Below are 20026 nucleotides of genomic sequence, written 5' to 3'. Positions count from 1 at the left end.
GCTGGAGCAGCTGCTCGATGGAGCCGTGCTGCCGCAGCAGACGCAGCGCCTTCTTGGGGCCCAGGCCCCGCACCTTCCCACAGTAGTCACAGCCCAGCAGGATGCACAGGTCCACGAACTGCCCCAGGAGCAGCGCGGGGTTAAGAGGACAGACCTCCCCCATCCCCTTGCTGCAGCCCCCCCCAGCACAGAGAGGTGGTAAAGGAGCCCCACGCTGACTCTGCTGTGCACGTGTCCCCTGTGCATGCATCCGTCCGTCTCCAGGATGCTGTTGGGTCCATGCAGCACCCAGCCCCATGTCCCCAGTGCAGCCCCGTACAAACCTGCTCGGGGGTCATGTCCAGCCGCTGCAGCACGTGGGGCAGGGAGATCTCCTCCACCTCGCTGCAAGAGCCAAGCAAAGCCCGACCCCCAGTCCCATGCCCAATTCCCCAAATCCCCCTCATCTGCACCATGGCCCCTGCCCACCCTGGCTCTCCCCTGCAATCAGAGCCCCCTTCCAGCCTGGTCCTTCCCCCTGTACCCACCCTGGTGCTACCCTGGGCTCTGGTCCCCCCAGTCCCTCCCCACTCACCCACTGCCAGTGACGCGCAGATGACGGAGCAGCCGGGGGCTCCCGAAGGCCAGGGCGTCCATGTCCTCCGTGGCTGTGGCCCAGACCAGGCCAGACTTAGCCAGGGCCGCACACGTGGCTTCTGCCTCCGATGGAGCCTGGCGCAGGTACAGAGCGTGGCATTGCCTGCACCCGGGACAGCCCCGCCGCTGGGCCATGGCCAGCAGAGCCCCCTGGCCAGAGACCCCAGGGCTGTCCCCACTCCCGAGGGCACAGGCCTGGGCAACGGATGACACCGGTGGCCACGGCAGCTGCCCGGGGGGGGGGGGGGCCCCTAGAGCAGACCCATCCCAGCCCCTTCCCCCTGGGTTACCTGCACGCACGGGACCCCCAGGTAGCCCAGCAGGGTCTTGCAGTCCTCCCTCAAACGCCTCCACTGGGTTTCAGCCGTGCCAGGGTCTGAGCAAAGCAGAGGGACCTGGGGCTGGGCTGGGGGGGAGGCTCCTGCTGCCCCCAAGCTGAGCCCCAGCACCCCCAGCTGCTGCAAGCAGGCAGCACCCACCAGGAAAGAACCCGGCCCGGGGGCAGGGGGAGCTGGCTCTGCAGTGGGCACGGGGGTGCCAGGCAAGGCAAGGGCAGGTAAGCAAGAGACCCTGCGGTTGCACGGTTACCTGAGGCACCTCGCCTCGCTGCGGCCGCCTCGGCCCGCCGGGCCAGCTGCAGGGAGAGGGGCGGTGGTTACGACCCGGACACACCTGCCCCAGGGCCTGCAGCACCCCCGCTGGCTGGGGCAGAGCCCTGCCCCCGCCCCCCCGCCATGCAGCTGTGGCTGGGGTGCAGCAAGTGGCTAGATCCCTCCCCGGCTGTACGCACCACGGGCTGCTTGAGGGCGGGCGCCTGCCCGTCGAACACGAACACCGGCTTGATGCCGCTCTCCAGCAGATGCAGCGTCCGGTAGAACAGCCCCTGCAAGGGACTGCGACACGCAGGCAGCAGCCTGCAGCTCCCAGCTCCCCCCCAGTGCAACCAGTCTGAGCAGGGGGGAAAGCCCTTCCTGCCCCAGTGCAGCGTGGGGCAGAGCCCAAGCAGGGGGGCAAGACCCTCCAGCCAGGACCCTGCGGGGTTGGTGCCGGCAGCAGCATTGGCACAGCCCAGCCCCAGCCCCAGCACTCAGCACCTCTGGGGGAACGGGTGGACGAGCTCCCGCACCCGCCGCGGGGCGGGGGGCTGGGGCAGGCCCCAGGCAGGCGGCACTCACCTGATCTCCTCCCCGCGCCGGTTGAGGATGTGTGGCATGGCTGAGCGGAACTGGCACAAGGCGATGGAGGCGTCGAGGGCCAGGGCGCGGCCTGGGGAGCCGGGCAGGCGGGTCATGCCAGGCTAGGCGCAGGCCTGCCAGGCGCCCCGCTGCAGCACCCAGCGCTGCCCCGGGCTGGGGCACGGGGGGCTCACCCCGGTACTGTTGCAAGGGCCACAAGCTCACGGCGTCCGGGGCTTCCTCCCGCACCAGCTCGGCCAGCCTGGCGATGCCCATGGGTGCAGGGCTGCAGTGAGGTCCAAGGGGGCTGGAGCGGGGATGCTATGGGGCTGCAATGGGCTCCAAGGGGGCTGCAGTGGGGATGCAATGGGGCTTTAATGAGGTTTCAATGGGGCTGCAGCGGGGATGTTATGAGGCTGCAATGGGCTCCAAGGGGGGTTGCAAAGGGCTCCAAGGAGGCTGCAGCGGGGATGCAAGGGGGCTGCCCCAAGCGGGCCGCCCTGCCCCCGCGCTGCGCCGCGCAGCGCTGCGCTGCCGAGCGCCCTCCCGCCGCCAGGGGCCGCCGCCCGCGCCTCTCTTGCTGCCCCGCGCGCCGCTCCTTGGCGTCCCGACCCGGCTCCGCCGCCGCTCTAGCCCGCGAGCGGCTCGATGGTGGGTCTCCCCGGCGCCGCTCTAGCTGCCGTCTCGGTGGCCCCGCCCTTTGTTGCCGGAAGTGCGGCTTCCAGGGGGGCTGCTGAGGCCAGGTCGGGCGGGCCCTGGGGAGGGGGGCAGCCTGGCCTGGCCTGGGGCGCAGCCTGTTTTTGGGGGGCGGGGGGCAGCAGACTGGGGTGGGGGCAGCCTGTCTTGGGTGGGGGAGGGGAGGGGGCAGCCTGTCCGTGGGGGAGAGCTGCCCCCGTGCGCTGGCCGTGGGGTGGTGCCGGGCCTCGTCCCCGTGGAGGAGGTGGGTTCAGAGGAGAGGAGACGGCGGGGTTGTCCAGGTGGTTTGGACAGGGCTGGTCCAGCCTCGAGCCAGGGTCTCGCTAGACGCCCTCGGGGGTCCTTCCCGCCTGGGTCATCGGAAGCCCGCGGGCCCGCGGCTGCAGCGCTGCAGGCGGCGTCAGGGCAGATGTGTGCGCTGTGTCCTCAGGGGACGGGACGGGACGGGACGGGAGGAACGACCAGCAAGACCCTCTGCAGCCCGTCGGAGATTTAATCCCTGGAGCGATTGCGGAGGTGACGTTGTGGGATCTCCGCTGCAGAGCTGGACGCACGCCGGTCTGGGACGGTTCGGACGGGCTGGCCCTTCCTTGAGCTGGGGCTGGGCTAGCTGGGACCTCCTCGCGTCCCCGCCAGCCCCGCGGCTCTGCGACTCCACTCTCCTTCGCAGCGCCCGTCTGATTTACTCGGACCTGCTCTAAACAGGTCAGGCCTATTCAGCTTAGGAAAAGAGACACTTGAGGGGAGACGTGAGACGGGTTTACAAAATAGTGATGAAAAGAAAGTCGGGGGATTTATTTACTGAGGGGGATTGAATAGCAGCCTTCACCTCGCTGCCGGCTGCATCCAGAGAGGACGGAGCTGGGCTGGTCTCAGTGGGGGCAGATGGCAGGACAAGGAGCAATGGGCTCAAGCTGCAGCAAGGGGAGTTGAGGTTGGAGATTAGGAAAAACTCTCACCAGGAGGGTGATGAAGCACTGGGACAGGTTACCCAGAGAGGTGGTGGGATCTCCATCCTTGGAGGTGTTTAAGACCCGGCTGGACAAAGCCCTGGCTGGGATGACAGAGTTGGGGCTGGTCCCGCTTGGAGCAGGGGTTTGGCCTAGATGTGACCTCCTGAGCTCCCTTCAGCCCTCGTTTTCTATGATTCTAGCAGAAAACCCTGGTCATCCCCAGGTCACTCTCCCTTCCAGCCTCCACTCTTTGTTGCTATGTGATAGGACTTTGAACACATCAGGGGATTTCACGGTCCCAGACCCGCCACGGAAACTATAAACCCCTGTTAGTACTAGGGGCGATTAATGACCGCTGCGTGAGAGGAGACCGGGCAAGACGGACCTAGGGTCTGGCCCACGAAAAGCAGTTCTTGTGTTCTTAATCTCCTCAGGCAGTGGCCCCCGCAGCCTCTGCTCAGAGCTGTCCTCTTGAATGGTTTCTTTTGCAGAACAAGGCAACCGCAGTATGATAAAAATCTGTGGATGGCATCATGTGAGCTCCAGACAGATCTGCTGCACTGTAACATCCTGTTGTCCGGACGCTCCTGCCAGCCCCAGGATCGGGTGCTGGCTGGTGAGATGAATTGGTGGCATTAGCAAGTTGTGCCCAAAGCAGCTTTTTCCACTGTGCTTGACTCAACACACAGCTATTCTTAAGGGGAAGCACCCGCCAGTGAGGTGTGAAGAGAGCCCAGCCCTGCATCAGGGTGAGTGATGGTCTGGGATGGGGTGGGGGAGGCTGCTACAGGCTCTGTCTGTAGAGCCCAAGGAGCAGGTGCACGCACCTCCCTGCAGTTGTTCCAAGCCTCCGCCACAGTCCTGTGCTCTGAGCCTGCTGGGTGCACTGTGCTATGAGGTGCTGGCAACGTGGCTCATGCAGTTTGGGGCCTGAGGTCTATGTCCTACCTGCCAGACCCGTTGGGGGTACGAGTGCTCTCCTGGAGGCACTGCTGGTCTGGGGAGCGCCCCTCTGCCAGCTGTGCCTGTCAAGGTGCTTCCCTGAGATGCCGCCAGTTCCAGGCCCTGAGGAATCAATCTGGGCCGGGGTAGGGGAGAGGTGGATAGTCCATGTTGTCTGGGATCTGGGGGCAGCCCGCTGCAGCTGCTTCCAAGTTACCAGAGTCGTAGGCTGGTAGCAGGGAGTTTTCCCTGTGTTGGACTTTGGACCCTGACACGTGAGATCCGGTGCCTGGGAGCTGTGCGTGCAGGTTCAGCCTGGCTCAGGAAACCCTGGAGAGTGCTGGGACCCCCTTGGGCTACAGAACACCCCCAAGCCACCACCTCTGCTTTGCAGGGTCCATCCATCCCGTGCCTCGATGGCTGGCAAGCCCAGCGAGTGGAGCTCCGTTCTTTCCAACGCCGTCCTGTGCGCGGTCTCTCTGAGCTCGGCTGTACGGACTAGCGAGGTGAGAGCAGTCCCCCGGGCACACGCAGACAGTTTGGGGTTTATTTGCTCTGGAATGACCCTGTCAGCTGTTCCTAGCCTCATTAAAGAAGCATTGCCAGCACAAAAGCAGCTGGCCCAGGTCCACTGTCCAGCTGGCCTCGGTCCCATCTGGTGGCCCCATATTGCATTCAGAGCGGTCCTTTGCCAGGGATCACAGGGCTGCCTGAAGACGAGGCCCCCTGATTGATCCCTTGGCAGCAGCTGCTGTAAATAAAAGGCCTGTTTACAAGTGTGGGAAAGGAGGTGGTGGCACGGTGCGTGGGGCAGCACTGCCAGCAGCACAGCTGGTGCTTGGGACAGAGGCAGATGCCTGGGCTCGAACCTGCTCTGGCTGGCATTTTTAGAGGGCTGGGGAGGTGTCTGGGAGGGCTGGCACCTGCGCTGCCTCCATGCTGCAGTCCACGGGATAGAGCCCCCCCTGCTTCACCCGGAGCTGTCTCTCTTCCCCGTCACCATGGGTTGCTTCTGAGCCTTCTCCTCCATGTGCCCACAGGTGAACCGTGGCGCTGCGGCTGGGTTTCTCCTCCAGGCGCTGGCAGCGCTGCTGGGAGCAGCTGGTGCCCTCTGGCCGTCCCTGGGGCTTAGCTTGGAGGCAGACTCCCCACCCAACTCCTGGGTCTCCACGGTGGTTGGCCTCCCTCTCATGGCCTTCGGCTTCCACTGGCTGAACGGCGACCACTCCACGGCCAACCTGCTCTTGGGCGGGGCACTGCTGCTGGCCGCCGGCTCTGGCTACCTCACCGAGGAGGGCAGGGCCGTGGTGGCCCGGTCCGTCGCCTTGGTGACTGCCATCACCATCCTCATCCTCTCCGTGTTCACCACCAATGCTTGCGGGGTGCTGGGCAGCCTGGCGCTGGGCGCTGCTGGCCTGCTGTCTGGGGCAGGGCTGGACGGGCTGCCGCTGCTTGCGGAGGAAGATGCTGTCTGCTACCTCTTGGCAGCAGGCAGCCTGGCCCTGCAGCAGGCTCTCCGCACCCAGCACCGCGACCTGGAGCAGGAGGCTCAGAGGCTGCTCTCTGCCTGGTAGTCACAGCTGTCATCCTGCGACATGACCAAGCCCTGCTCCGCTCAGTGGAAGGCTGCGTCCTGGCTGGCAGACAGTGGCGTTACAACATGCGCATCCCCGCAGCTCGCGAGATTTGGGACCAATGTGTGATGGGTTGAAGCTCAGGGAGTCCTGCTTCATGCTGGGGGGAGGATGCCGGAGACCAGGTCCTGGTGATTGCCCGCAGCTGCCCCTGGGGGGGCAGGAGATTGTTGTACTGCTCCTGTGAAAGGTGCTGACTGTCGCCCTGGGCCTCCGGGCTCAGCGCAGGGGCTGTGGAGCCAACTCCAGGAGCTCTCATGCAGACCCAGCCTTCCAGGGAGAACCTGGGCATTGGGCCTGCTGGTCGTTGCCTGCTGCTGTTGGCCAGCGCCAGACTCGAGGGAACCGGAGGAGCCTGCAGCCCTTAGCCAGGGCCACCACAGAGACGGGACTGCTCCAGTCCATCCACACACCCCAATGCTGGGGAGCCTGGTGCCTGCTGGGGCGGAGCAGCCAAGCCAAGCAGTTCTGGTCGGCAGGTCTCCCCCAGATGTAAAGCACCCTTGAAGCGGGGGGGTGCAGTCCCTGGAGAGTTTGCAGGCATTAAATTTAGGATTCCCATGATTTTTTTTCCAGCTGCCTCCAACTCAGCTGGTCTGAAAACACCTTCATACCTGGCACGCAGCAGCTTTGCCCTCCCCAGCACTTCAGGCCCTGGGACTCTGCCCTGTGTGGCCTCTCCCACTGGGGCACAGCCTTGCGTTAGCCCTCGTGGTAGTGCCCCGACTGCCCATTGATGCTGTTGCAGAAATATTGGTTTCTAGTTAATGCCTTCACCTGGACATGGGGAACAAGCCACGGGACCCTGACCCTCGTGGGGGGACCTGGAGGGCATGTCCGTGTCTGGGTTGCTGCACTGTGGTGATGCCCCCTGGGAGGCAGCTGCCAGGGTATCCAGCCTTTCTCCGGTGTCTCTGTTGGGGCTTGGCAAGCTGGGTCTGCTGTGAAAAACCCATAGTGGCCAGAGCTGTGAGGCCAAGGGGCCCGGAGCAATGTGAGCGCAGAAATCTGCTCCCAGGTGCCCCCAGCAGGATCAGGCTGTTGCTCCTTCCCCATAGTGGAGGAGCTGGGGCAGCGTCTGGCAGGGATCAGCATCAGGCCTTGCAGCTGCAAGACTCCTCTCTCCCTGGGCACTGTCGGGGCCGAGCCCTGCTCCTCGTCCTGATCGCGGATGGCACCAGCCCCGTGCGCAGCTGGTTCCTTCCTGGCATGTCACCTCCAGTGCTAGCCTCATCCAACAGCTTCATCAGGCCAGGAGTGCCTGCCTGCAGGCAGGGCCTGTCCCTCTTCTTTTGTGGGATAACCTGCCTGTTCCCCAACAGTCCCCATAGCCCTTCTGCTCTGGCTGGCGTCCCTGCTAGGTTCCCACAGGCTTCCCCGGGCATCAGGCAGGATTGCTTCCTTCCCCTGGGGCTGAGGCCTTTCCGGCTGCTGGGTGCTGAGCTGGGCCAGTCCCCAACTGGGCTTTCCCAGGTCGTGCAGCTCCCAGACCAGTTTGGCTCTGGACAGAACCCGCTCGGCTGCGGGTGAGGGAGGTGCTAGGGTATGGGGTGGTGTGACGGGCCTGTGCTCTTTCAGGGGGCTGTCAGGATAGTTCACCCGTGGAAGAGCTCCCGCATTTCCCCCACCTCATTCATTCCCTTCATGGTAGCCTCGACAGGGGCAGGCCCTGGCAGCTGGGCAAAGCTGTCCCTTTTGTCACACCAGGGAAACAGGCCTGGAGCCACACTTGTGAGCAGGCACTGGGGCTGGGGTAGGAGCTGCGGGTGTGCCTGGGTGGGCTCCAGGCCCTCCACATCCACCCTTTGCTCCATGCCTGGGGGTGACGGAGCCAGGGGTTGGGCATGGAGCAGTCCCTCGCCTGCCCAGGCCTGCTCCCACTGGCAGAGGGGCCCGTCCTGCCCTTGCTGCACCCCCTTTGCTTGTCCCCCCACCCCCCTCCTGGGCTGCTGCTTGCCAGGCTCTGGCTCCAGCCTGTTGTTCCCCTGAGGTTCCTGGGCAGCTTCTCCATAGGCTGTGCCCCCGCTGCAGAGGAAGGCACCCCCCGCCCAGTGCAAAGCAGTCTTAGCAGGGGGGAAATCCCTTCCCCCCCAGGGCTGAGCCTGAGCGCAGGGCCGAGACCCTCCAGCCAGGACCCTCAAATCCCACCCCCGGGCTTCTCTTCCCCAGACGAAATACCCTGGCTCTTCCAGCCTGTCCTCATCAGTCGCGTCTCCCAGGCCCCTGATCCTTTTTGCCTCCCTGTTCTGGACTCTGCAGCCTCTCCATGTCAGTGACGAGCAGGGCCCAGCCCAGACCCAGGGCTCCAGGGGAGGCCTCCCCGGGCCTGGACCGAGCTGGGAATTGCCACCCTGGATGTGCAGGAGACCCCGCTGTTCATGCAGCCCAGGGGCTGCTGGCTCCTGTTCGGGTGCTGCTCTGCGCCTGGCGTGCCTGCCTGCGATGGGACGTGCCTGGCTCTGCTGAACGTGGGGCTGGAGAACGCACTGGGGGCAGCTGCTTGGAGAATGGAGCAGGGAGGGAAGGGGGGCCTCTCCATCACTGGTCGAGGAGAGGGTCCACAGCCACAGGGTGCAGGGCACTCAGTGCCTCCAGGCATCTGGCTCCGTGTGCCTGAGCCAAAGCTGTGGCTGGGAGCAGCCTCCCCTGCTATCAGGTAAATAGCAATTAGGCTGTGCCACCCACTCCTGACCTGAGCCTCTGCGGACGGCCCTCCTCACCCTCATTTGGGCCAGCCTGGCAGGTACGTGTCACTGACCCCATTGTGTAGGTGGGCAGACTGAGTCACGGCAGGAGGAAGTACCCTGGATGGTGAAGTCGGGAGGGGCACGTATGACCTGGATGCAGTGACCCCCGTGTGATGCCTGTTTCCTGGGCGCCTCCTGCTCTGTGTTTGCCCGGCATGGCCGGCCCCCCATGGGGCAGGCGCAGGCACTAGGGTCCCAGCAGCCCTCGCCTTGCCCTGGGCCAGGGCTCTGGGGAATCTGGCCCATGGGAACACTGGTCTGTGCAGCGAACAGGCCCAGAGAGATGAAGGGATGTGGCCAAGGTTGTCCAGCAAGCCTGTAGCAGAGGCATTGCCCTACCCAGATGCAGCTGTTTCTGGGGCAGGTGCTCCCGCCCAGCCAGGCCGGGTTTGCAGGGCCCAGGAGGGCTGCCGCAGCTCTTGGCTCAAGCACTGGGGTCTTTGTCCAGTTCCCGGCGAGGAAGGATGATTCCCTGCACCAGCCACACATGCACGAGCATTGCAGCACGCCTACCAGCTCTCCTATACACGCCATCACACGCGCTGGTGCACACAGAGCCCTCCTACACACACAACACATGCATGGCCCTTGTGCATACCCTCCAGCACAGATACAGCTCTTATACACACGCACCAGCACACACTGGTACACAGATGCAGCCCTCCTTCACACACACTGGTGCACACACAGACCTACATGCACGTGCCAGCACACACGTGACTTGCCTGCTTACACACATCAGTGTACGTAAAGCCCTCACATGCACACGCACAGCCCTCGTGCACCGGCACACATATGGCCCTTATGTACGGAGCCATGACACACATGACCCTCATACACACACACGCATGAAAACATGGCTCTCCTGCCTACATGGCTGTTACAAGCATGAAGGCAGTGCTTATGGACAAGCATGGAGCCCCCAAAGGAGAGTGAACGTGTGAAAACATGCGTGTACCCGGAAAGAAAGTGGACACGTGTGTGCCAGGCATGGTGGAACGCACCTTTCCCAGAAGCAGAGCCCATAGCACCTCCAGAGAAGGGCTCCGTGGCTGGGGCAGGCGCTGAGAGCCCCAGCAGCTCGCAGCAATGTCACCCCCCGCTCCAGGGACTGGTGGGGGGTAGAAATGCCTGGCCCCCGCGCTGGCTGGGGTGGAGTTTGCTCCAGGGCCTGCTGGGCTCTGCTTTCCTTCCTTGGGAGAAAGGGCTTGGACACGTGCGTGGAGGAAAGGGGCATCGGTGGCTCTGGAGCAGGGAGCGAGGGGCACGGCCTCTGCACCAGCCCTGCCTGGACCTCAGTGCTGGAGGCTGCAGGGGGAGAGGAACGGGAAAACCCTGCTCGGCCCCCGTCACGCTCCCTCCAGCTCCGCTCCCTGCCCCGTGGGACACAGGGGACTGGGCAGGATGGACCTGGGTCTGCCCCCGTCTGTGGCAGCTCTGACATCCTTTAAATAAGCCTCCTTGCTGGATTGGGAAAGGTTTCCAGCCCACTCGGCAGCAGCCTGGACAGGAGGCCTGCCTCAGCCAAGCCCTCCCGGTGCCTGGACCGTCAGAGCAGCATTAGGGGATGCTGTGGGACGGATTCAAGGAGCCGCGAGAGCAGGGAAGGCCAGGCCCAGGGGCTGGGGGAAGGCACTGACGTGACCCAGCTGCAGCAGGGACCACGCACTACCCCTGGCCTAACCAAGGTATGGCCCTGATCCTGGACGGGGGTTCAGTGCACACTGCAGTGGGGCAGGCTGGGGACCCGCAGGGCCAGCCCCAGCACCCCCATGGGCTTCCCTGCAACCAAGGTGGTCAGGTCACCTGTAGAGCCCAGGCCCGGGACAGTCCCCAGCTGCTCCCCTTTGCCGGCAGTGTCTGGGGACCGGTCTTGCCCCCCTCCCCTGGGTGCAGCCCAATGGCTTGGTTTGGCCACAGCATCTCCCCGCATGGTCCAGCCCTGGGATGCCAGGGCAGCCGGAGACGGAGCATCCCCCATGGCCTGGGTCCGAGGTCTCCCATCACGCAGCACCCCAGGGTGAATCCTTCCCCCCTGTGCAGCCATCCCAGCCCTGGACTGTCCTTGGGGCTCTTTTCCATCTGATTTTCAACCTCCGTTTCCTGGCAGAGCTTGGCGAGGGGCCGTGGCACCCGAAAGGACCAGGTTGAGCTCAGTTCTGCACAGGGGTCTTTGCGGGCCCACAAACGGGAGGACACGGGGGACCAAGACCCTGGAGAAAATGTGGGGTTTGCCATTAAGCCTGGGCACGGGCCCCCAGCAGCCCCTAGTGGAGGCTTCCAGTCCACATGCTGGTGGAGGGGGTTGGAGCTCTTGTCTCCAGGCTGACCCCGTCTGGGGGGAAGATTTGTCCAACCTGCCCCCGGGGCCACGATGCAGCCTCTCCAGGCCCTTTCCCCTCCGCCCCCCCCAGTGGTCCTGAACACGGGGCGGCTCGATCCACTCTGGAGGCACGCGAGGAGCGTGAGCACAGACATGGACACGGGCCCGGCAGGAGAATCTGCTGCACCAGGGGGTGTATTTAGGGCCCAGCCAGGGGGAGGACGAGGAGCACCTTGCCCTGCCGTGTCCCTCGCTCCCTTCCAGGGCACAGCCCGGTTCATCCCCGAGCTGCCTCCCGGTGCCTCATAGGAGCGGGTGACCGAGCACGAGCGTGGCGCGTGACTCCCCCGTGACATCCGGCTGACGGCCCCGGGCGCTGGGCTCTGGATCCCAGGTCACCGCACGGTAGCAAACGCAGTCCTGCTGCGATGGCCAGGAGCAGCCGGGCACGGCGGGGCCAGGCCAGAGCAGCGAGCGACGTCTGGCACGTTGCACCCCCTTGCACGGCTGTTCTGCCTCCACCGTGCAGACGGGATGGGCAGGCAAAGGTCCTGGCCGACACGGGCTTGGTTTCATTTAACACAAAGCAGAAAGGACCTGCAAATGCGCTGCCAGGCTCCCGGGCCCCAGGCTCGGGGCAGCGATGGCGGCCCCACAGAGCTGGGGTGAGAGCTGATGGCCTTCGAGGCTGCTGAGCTCCGCCAGGGCCTCGCCCCTCGGCTCCCGCCCCACTGCCAGCGCCTCCTGCCCCAGTCGGGCAGGGGCAGCCTGGAGGGGCCCGAGCGGCCCCCACGGCTCTGAGGGCCACACACGGGCCACTGACCTGCGGGCACCAGCGCTCCATGGCCCTGCCCTGCCTGCCCTGGCCCCGCCCCCCAGCCCCTCTTGCCCCTAACTCCACCCCCTTGCTGCCTCTTGACCACAGCCCCTCTCCCCTTGCCCCCTGGACCCACCCCCCCCGCCTTCCCCTCCTTGCCCCCAGCCCCTCCCCCTTGCTGCGTCTTGACCACAGCCCCACCCCTGCTTGCCCCCTAGCCCCACCCCCTCTTGCCCATCCCCTCCCCCTTGCAGCCTCTTGACTCCGGCTCCTCTCCCTCTTGCCCCTAGCCCATCCCCCTCTTGCCCCATAGCCCCTCCCCCGGCTGCCCCTCCTATTCCCTAGCCCCCCCATCTTGCCCCAAGGCCCCTCCTTATCCCTAGCCCCGCCCAATAGCCCCTCTTGCCCCCTAGCCCCTCCCCCTTGCCCCTGCTCTCGTCCCCGGCCCCTCCCCCCGCACTGTCTCCCCCCAGCGGGCCGTCAATAAAGTTTTCAATTCTTTCAATAAAAAAAACGAAAAAAAAATAGCGGCGTGGGCGGGGCCTCCCCTCCCCTTTGTGTCGATTGGCCCATGCGGACGCAGCGCCCGCCCCCTCCGACCCCGTGCGGCGCGGCGATTGGCCGGGGCGGGGCCGGCGGCGGGGGCGGTGCGAGGGCCGGCCAAGATGGAGGCGGCGGCGCCGTGAGGCGGGCCAAGATGGTGGCGGCGTGAGGCGAGGCCATGTCGGGCGCGGAGGAGCGGGAGCCCGGGGGCGCGGCCGCCGCCGCCTCCTCCTCCTCCTCGGTCTCCTCCGCGGCCGCGGCGCCGTCGGCGGCGGGGCTGGGCGGGGAGGCGGCGGGGGGCGCCGAGGAGCCGCGGCCGCTGCCGCTCGCCGAGGCCGGCGTCGACCCGGACGCGCCGCCCAAGAAGCGGCTGAAGGCGGCGGGCGGCGGCGGCGGGGCCGAGGGCGCGGCGGGCAGCGTGAAGCTGGAGGAGCGGCTCTACTCCGTGCTCTGCTGCACCGTCTGCCTCGACCTGCCCAAGGCCTCGGTCTACCAGGTACCCCCTCCCCCATCCCTCTTTGTGGGGGGGCAGCATGCAGCGCCCTGCACCCCCCCCCCCCCCGGGCCTGGGGCTCGGCGCAGCAAGGCCTCTGCGCAGGAGGACGGGCTGCGTCCCGCCGGGGAAGATGGAGGGCTGGGAAGAAGAGGGAAAACCACCCCCCCGCCCCCCCTTACCTCCACCTCCCTGCCTCCCTCCCCCCCGCCCGCCGGCTCCCACGACCCCCGGAGCCGGGCCTGCGACATGAGCGTGCGCGCACTGCCCTGTGCCCCTGGCCGGCCGGCCGGGCGGGGGAGGGAGGGAAGGGGGCAGCCCCGGGCCGGGCACCGCGGCGTGGCGGCGAGCGGGCCCGTCCTGCCAGCATCCATTTTGTGGCACGGCGGCGACCCGGCTCGGGAGGACCGCGGGGGGCTGGCGCCCGGCGCGGGAAGCCTCGAGAGCCGCATTAGCCGAGGGCCGAAACGCAAAGGTCGTTGCCTCGGTGGTCGCCGACCAGGCACTGATAACACGTTAAACGTGACGGCAGCGGGCGACGGCCTCGGCGGAGGTTTATTGTGAGCGGTGCCGCCACGTCTGCGCCCGCGCTCCCTTCCCGGGCTCGGGGAGATGCGGGGATCGTGTAAAATGGCTGCTTGCTTGCAGGGAGAGGCAGGGAAAGTTTGCGGAGCAGGAGAGCGGGGCGGGTCGTGGCTTTGTGCTCGCGCCGGGACTTGTGCACCACGACCTTCCTCGCCCCATCTTTGTGCGGCTCCGGGATTTCATTGGGAGGAAAGCCCCGGGGAGGGAAGACGTGTCACGTGCTGCCGGTGCTGCCCCTCTCCCTCCTAGGCCCCGTATCGGCCTTTACGGTGCGCAAGGTGTATTTTTCCTCTCTTCCCGAGGAAACGGTTTGTGATTCAGCTCCCTCCTCCTCCTCCTCGAGGGAGAGCTGCGGCCGACTCCCCGGCTGGGGAACTTTGGCAGCGGAGGACAATGGTCTCATTATTGGTGACGGCGCTTCAGGTTTTGGATTGCCATGAAATCGCCGCTGCCTTCACGAGTTAGCGAAGCAGGCAGGCTTGTGATTTTTGGCCAGGCTGGTTTAAACCAGTCTGCAGCTCTTTGGGAGCAGTGGAATTCCCCTGGCAGATTCAATTAGGAGCCTTAAAATGCCTCGTGACGGATTAAATAGCCGTGAACAGCAAGAGGCCTGTCTGCATCTGCACAGACCCACAGAAAAGAGCATACTTGCCAGCGGATCTTTTCTTCAGTCCTCTTTGAGTCTGGGCCAGCTTTGCACGGGTTGGGGAAGGGTGGGGTGAGATGCGTGGCGTGCAGTTTGTTCTGTGCGTGCGGGACCTCGGGGGCGTCTCATCCGCTACCTGGCCAGAGATTGGCACCGTGGTAAATTTGGAGGGACGGGGTCTCGTGCAGTGGTGCCCAGCCTCTTGGCCCCGCGGGCCAGGTGAGGGTGGGGTGGGTCTGTGGGCCTGATCAGACGCACGCTACATTGGGCATCGGTCCCAGACGTGCATCACATCTGTGGTCCCGGTTGTGGTCACACCCCAGCCCCGCACACCGGACCGGGCCCTGCCTTCCTAGCCCTGGTGCTCTGCGTGCTGGAGGAATCTCACGCGCAGGGTTGTATCGTCTGGGCTGCAGGGCTTGGGGGAGCAGTGGCAACACATTAACTGCCACTCTTTCCCCCTGCTAAGTTTCCAGACCCTCGGGGAGCCCCGCAAGCTGTATCACATTGCTCTACTGGCCAAGTCTGCCCTGCGAGGGGGGGGCAAGCACCCCTGGTTTTGTGGATAGGCCAGGCTGGGTCTACTCCCATCCAGCCCAGCAGACTTGCTGCAGCCCCTCAGTCTTCATGCTGAGGCTGCTCAAAGCAAAGCAGGGGGTCGGATACTTCCTTGACACACACGTCTCAGCATCCTGAGAGCCTCTGAGAGGCTCGAGCTGCATGTTTGTACATGCGTGGGGAATGTCAGAGCTGCTTTTGTGAGATGTCCGAACCTCATTTAAGGGCTTGGACATCTTGTACTGCTGGGGAGGGGCGGGGAGTAAACACTGTGACATGAAGCCTGGCCTTCCACTCATCTCTGCTGGCAGGCCTATGACGTAGCATTATGTGTGTGTGTGGGGGGGGGGTAATGGGTTAAAACTACTGGTATAAAGTATGCTGGCATAAGCATTGTGCCTGCAGTTTAGTAACAGTGTACCCGTGGCAGAGTAGGGAGAGTTTGGGTGGGAAGGGGGGTATATCTTTTGTTGGACTGGCTGTATAGTTGGGAGATGCAAGACCAGCTTTTGGGTACAGAGTGCTCTCTTCAGGTCACCTTCCTTTTTGTGCGTTTCCTGGACCAGCAGAGCAACAGCCATGCTCCCCACTTGCTACCCCAGGTAGGTAAGTTATCACCTCCTCTCCCACCTTGTGGCAAGGCTCTGTACTAGCCATAACTGTCGGCAGCGGCTTCTGTCTGTTCTTGCGTTGTGTTTGCACACTGATGTTTCACAGATGTCATAGACATTAGGGCTAGAAGGAACCTCACGAGATCATTGGGTCCGGTCTTCTGCCCCAGGGACAGGAAGTAGACTGGGGTCAGATCACCCCAGTAAGATATGTAAGTCATACCAGCATAAATGGGCCTGGACACACTGTGCTAAATATGGCCTGTACTCCAGCTTGCTGGGGGGAACAGGCTGCAGCCCCACAAAGATCTGCAGGGCTCTGGTAAGCTAAGACAGAAACACGGCCTCTCAACTGGGTGCTGTGGGCCCACCTTTCTAGTGAAGATGCAGCCAGTTGAGTGAGAGGATGATTTTGTGCATCAGGCAGGGGGCTGGGAGGTATGGTACTGGGCCCAGGTCCCTGCTGTGCTGCAGACTTGCTCTGTGATACTTTGGAGAAAGAGTTGCTTATTTCACAGTCTTACCATCTGTAAAGTGGTAGTGTCTACTGAGGACAGGGGTCTGGAGAGCTTTGGAGTCCTGGATGGGGGGTGTGATTAGATGCGTCTGGAGAGCACTATCTCCTGCCTTAAGAGTCCGTATATTGTTTTGGCCAGCCCGTGGCAGTGTAAAACTTAAAAAACTTCATTGCTCTGTTTGACTTTGCAAAACACTGCAACAAGCATGGAGAAAAATCACCTCCTACCCATTCCAGTATCTGTTTGCCTGGCCTGACCTCTTCAAGAAGTTGCATCTTAGTTGTGATTTGTGAGGGTGGGGATGGAACAAGCAAACTCTGGGCCTAGGCTGGTAAACTTGACTGTAGAAAGTAATCCTGTATTTTAGTTCAGATATAATACCATATAATACCAGTGCACACCCTGCATTTTCTCTTAGTCATAATATACCTTTGTGCCAGGAGCTTCTTTGCCATGTGTACAAGTCTTTGATCATTTACAAAGATGCAGCAGAACCTGATGATCAAGAGGTGGATAAGTGACCCAACAGCAATTATCCTTTGTATTCCAGCTGCTGGTAACTCTGTCATAGTACCTGAGCATTCCCTGTGCAGGAATACCTCTTGATTAACTTATGGGCACTTGGGGAAGTGGAGACACACGGGCAGGCTCTGGCTGTGCCAGCCAAAAAAAATCATAGAAAAGTAGAGCTGGGTGGACTTCCAGAGGTCATATCTAGACCAACTGTCCAAACTATCCCAGACAAAGCCGTTGTCTGATCTTAGTCAACCCTGACGCAGCACAAGACATCACTTCTGAACCTGCCACAGGTAAAGCAGAGGGACCACAGCAGCCAGCATCATGCTTCTGTAAAAACTGGTCACAACTCTCACAGCCCTAATGCAACTCAAGACGGTTCCTGACAGTGGAGTAACAGGGGTGGGAGGTTTCAGCTGAGGAAGAAAGCCACAGCAGTAAGACCATACAGTTAATGAGGCTAGGAGGAGGCGGGCCCTGATGGGTCAGAAAGTGGCCAAAAGTGGCTCATGCAGGGACCGCACAGGAGATAAATCTTCCAGAGGAAGCGAGGCTGCTTTGAAACAAGATAACTGCATGAGAAAGTTGTGGGCCATCTCGTGACTCGTCGTGGCATTCAAAGTGCTGCCATCATGCCAGTGGAGCCCACGCTTCCCCTGCCTGATCCTCGAACACAGAAGGAAACGCCTGCTCTGCTTGTAGGCTGCGTCCGTCATGCCTTAGGTTGTTTTCCAGCATCTCTGGGTTACTTCCTGATTCCCTATGGCCTTCCCCTCCCCCTGCAAAAGTCACCTGACAGTGGATGACTTACCAAGGCCTAAAACAAAAATCTCCAGTAAAGGGTTGAAAGACAGCCAAGGCGGTGGGAGCAGCTGTAATTATACACTTGTGCCTCGGAGAAAATGCAATTTTCAGCGGGTGCTGGAGTGTTTCTCGCTCCCCCCTGCTTGGTTCAGTTGCCAAATGGCTCTGACTAGCCCCTGTCATATTTTTAGTACAACAGAAGCAAGCTGTGCGGGCTGGCTGAGGTTGTGCTCCTTTGCAGCACTCTGGCACCGGCCTGTCGTAAGTGGAGCTTGGGCCTCCAGTCTGTGTCTGTTTCCCTGACGCTCTGCAAGGAAACGCTAAATGGGGCTGGGATCGATCCGCTGCTGAGCTCCGGAGACTCTTCAGTCTGCTGTGCGCTACTGGCAGGTGAAAGCTAAAGGATTGGGAACTTTTTTTTTTTAAACTGTGCATTTATGAGCACTGTATTCCCAGGGAGCCTAAAGTTACTCCAGTGCTAAGGGGAAGCTCCGCCTGCTTGATCAGAATATGAGTATTTTGACTTGAGATGGAAATAGCTGCTGTGCTACCTTGCAGACATTGTTCCCTCTCTCTTATTTCTCTGCGTAAGTCATCTTGTATAATACCTGCTCAACCTGATGGCACCATATTTCTTTGTTTAGTTGGGTGTCGTCACGTGGATGCAAGGAGTTCATAAACAGGTCTCTAAAAGGCATGAGGTGGAGTAGTTAGACCAGTAGCAGTGACAGATAATGAGCTGTAGAAATGATTGGTTACAAGCTAAGCCCTAAAGTACAGACATCTCTTTAACACACCTCTGGTCCTGCGGTGGGTTGGCTACGTGTGAGTTCTAGTGAGAGTCTCTTAAGTGACTACTTTGTTAATCTTTGAGGGGAATGTTCTCCCTTTTACAAAGAACTTTGTTTTAAAGCTCTCTTTGGTACGGTGCTCTACGCTCCCATAAGAAGAAGCTTTGTAGCTCAGAGCTGAACCAGTTAAACATGTAAGCACTAACCAGCTCAACTGCAAGGACTTACAGTTCTTCACTTCCCCACCTTGGCAGGTCAGCCCTATCAGCCCTAGTGGCTTCTCAGGCTGCCAAATTTCCTAGATTCTTGAGTCTTCTTGCTCTTAGAATCCTAGAAAATGAGGGTGGGAAGGGACCTCAGGAGGCCACATCTAATCCAACCCCCTGCTCCAAGCAGGACCAACCCCATCTAGTCTCTCCCTTTTTGGGGAATGGGGGGAGGAGAGATCTGCATATGCTCAACTGAACTCTTCCCATTGTGCTTTGCATCCGATGCAGACTGATTGGTTATCCAACTATGTGGGCCCAACGGAAGCTGGGTCTAAACGTGTTCAGATGCAAGTAGATGTCTTACAGGTGGCTTAACACCTAGAAAGCAATTTAGACAGCTATAATCAAGGAAGTCACCATTTAGACTTTGAGTTCTAGCTGGTCAAAATACAAAGAACCTTTCTAAGCTGTAAATTTGTCCTTCATATTATAGGAAAGTTGAGCTCCAAGGAACATCATGAGGCTGTCTAGTCCAGCCCTCTGCTCCAGGCTGGATTAAAGCATCTCAAGAAGCAAGAAACGTGAACAAGGGGATCTTGCCCCCAAAACTTACCTAGCATCTCTCCCAACTTGTCATTAGGTCCAAAAAGAGAGATTGCCCAAAAGAACTTGCTTTGCGCATACTTCCTGGACCAGCATGGCTACAACAACAGTCCAGTCCCTAATGTAAAGCACAACTTCTACTGGCCAAAGAGCAGCTAAAGGATTTCCACCTCGAAGGAAGAGGGTTTGCAGAAGAAAGTTGCTTGGCTCTTTCTGTATAGTGGTGTCTTTCTCCTGGGTGGTGTCTTTGGAGCAGAAGTTCTGCAACACTCCTCTCTGCTCTCCTACCTTGCTCCTAGGTTAGCAGGGAGAACCTTCCACTTCGGGATTGGAACAATTAATGTCTGACGCAGACACGTCACTGATCTTCTCCGTGAGGGGGGCAGGCCTTTCTAATCTCTGTCTCTGTTGCAGCGGGGAAGATTAAACGCTTTCTGAGGCAGAGTGCTGTGGCAGCAGTTTTTTATTATAGTTCTGCTGGCTGGTCCATTTGCCTGTCTGTGGCTCACTGCTTGGGACTGGCATTGTTCTCATCACTTCCTCTTCCTTTCCTGTCCAGAACCATCCCCAGCAGGTGAGAGGAACTGGTGGCTCATGGGACACTAGTCGGCTCTGAACGCGACCTGTCTCATTCTTGTGTAGTAGCATTTGGTGTTTGGAAATTACCTGTAGTGAGATAACTACTCTTCTGTGCAGCAATCCAGCTTCTCTGCAAGCTGTGGAGCAGCTCTTCAGAATAGGAGCTGAAGCCTGTAAGAGGTCTGCAGGCCCAGAAAGTTAAATCCCTAAATACCTTTTCTTTTGGTCCCTGGAGGGAGGGAGACGGGTTTGGCCTGTGACTGGGCACGTGTGGCTCTGAATCCATCACTCTGTCCTAGGTGTAAGGGTAGGGCGATCACTGTCTGTAGCTTAAAACTTCTTGGAGCCACTTCTTGGGTGTGAGCTGCTGCTGCCCTAAGCTGTCTGCCTCAGTGTCTCCTTCTGGGCATCCAGAGAGACTCCAGGGGTTGCTAAGCCAAGCATGATTGCTCTGGGACATTTTCACTAGCGTCTCCAGAGCCTCCAGCAGCCTAAGCCCTTGAGGAGACTGCAGCCTAAGCAGTGCTGCTGGTCTAATTTCTTCCATCCTCAGGGAGAATCATGGTACAGTTAACTGATCAGACGTCACCCACTGGGATGGATATGTGCTTGGGGCTCAGACTGTGTGCACATCCTAGAACTCGAGA

General features: G+C 61.3%; 3 protein-coding genes across 5 annotated transcripts in view; 2 read left to right on the top strand and 1 right to left on the bottom strand.

Moving 5' to 3' along the window:
• Nucleotides 1–130: 130 nt before the first annotated feature.
• On the bottom strand, nt 131–2383 carry LOC109286522 (flap endonuclease 1). Its single transcript, XM_059723664.1, has 7 exons — nt 2006–2383; nt 1812–1902; nt 1427–1529; nt 1225–1270; nt 927–1012; nt 575–711; nt 131–384 (listed from the first exon to the last, which is right to left on the bottom strand). Exons 1-7 carry the CDS (start codon nt 2085–2087, stop codon nt 141–143), a joined length of 789 nt encoding a protein of 262 aa, XP_059579647.1. The 5' UTR covers nt 2088–2383; the 3' UTR covers nt 131–140.
• A 103-nt stretch (nt 2384–2486) lies between these two features.
• TMEM276 (transmembrane protein 276) lies at nt 2487–6600 on the top strand. Of its 2 annotated transcripts, none has more exons than XM_059723665.1 (5): nt 2487–2554; nt 2938–3212; nt 3952–4209; nt 4797–4908; nt 5443–6600. In XM_059723665.1, the coding sequence occupies exons 4-5, from the start codon at nt 4819–4821 to the stop codon at nt 5974–5976; spliced, it is 624 nt and encodes a 207-aa protein (XP_059579648.1). In that variant the 5' UTR covers nt 2487–2554; nt 2938–3212; nt 3952–4209; nt 4797–4818; the 3' UTR covers nt 5977–6600. The 2 variants fall into 2 exon arrangements, with proteins under 2 accessions (XP_059579648.1, XP_019341395.1); XM_019485850.2 differs by lacking the exon at nt 2487–2554 and adding an exon at nt 2663–2751.
• A 5976-nt stretch (nt 6601–12576) lies between these two features.
• The window catches only part of ZFTRAF1 (zinc finger TRAF-type containing 1), a 37409-nt gene continuing 29959 nt past the window's right edge, over nt 12577–20026 (top strand). Inside the window, exon 1 of one of the 2 annotated variants that reach the window (XM_059723663.1) lies at nt 12577–12962. In XM_059723663.1, coding sequence (XP_059579646.1) covers nt 12645–12962 — 318 coding nt within the window. In that variant the 5' untranslated portion in view covers nt 12577–12644. The remainder of the gene's footprint in view (nt 12963–20026) is intronic. The other variant, XR_009460604.1, reaches the window with a different exon arrangement.

Source organism: Alligator mississippiensis, chromosome 3, assembly GCF_030867095.1.
Source record: "Alligator mississippiensis isolate rAllMis1 chromosome 3, rAllMis1, whole genome shotgun sequence".
NCBI classification, from domain to species: domain Eukaryota; kingdom Metazoa; phylum Chordata; order Crocodylia; family Alligatoridae; genus Alligator; species Alligator mississippiensis.
The sequence above is the reverse complement of the archived record's forward strand: the minus strand, read 5'-3'. Positions and strand labels throughout refer to the sequence as shown.

What these genes read in the sequence shown, in the direction of transcription:
- LOC109286522 (XM_059723664.1), bottom strand. Translation starts at nt 2,087, where the DNA reads ATGGGCATCGCCAGGCTGGCCGAGCTGGTGCGGGAGGAAGCCCCGGAC. An exon ending in GCCCTTGCAACAGTACCGGG is followed by an intron (nt 1,903 to 2,005) that starts GTGAGCCCCCCG and finishes CCGGCTCCCCAG; the next exon opens with GCCGCGCCCTGGCCCTCGAC. An exon ending in CTGCGCGTCACTGGCAGTGG is followed by an intron (nt 385 to 574) that starts GTGAGTGGGGAG and finishes TGGCTCTTGCAG; the next exon opens with CGAGGTGGAGGAGATCTCCC.
- TMEM276 (XM_059723665.1), top strand. Translation starts at nt 4,819, where the DNA reads ATGGCTGGCAAGCCCAGCGAGTGGAGCTCCGTTCTTTCCAACGCCGTC. An exon ending in CGGCTGTACGGACTAGCGAG is followed by an intron (nt 4,909 to 5,442) that starts GTGAGAGCAGTC and finishes ATGTGCCCACAG; the next exon opens with GTGAACCGTGGCGCTGCGGC.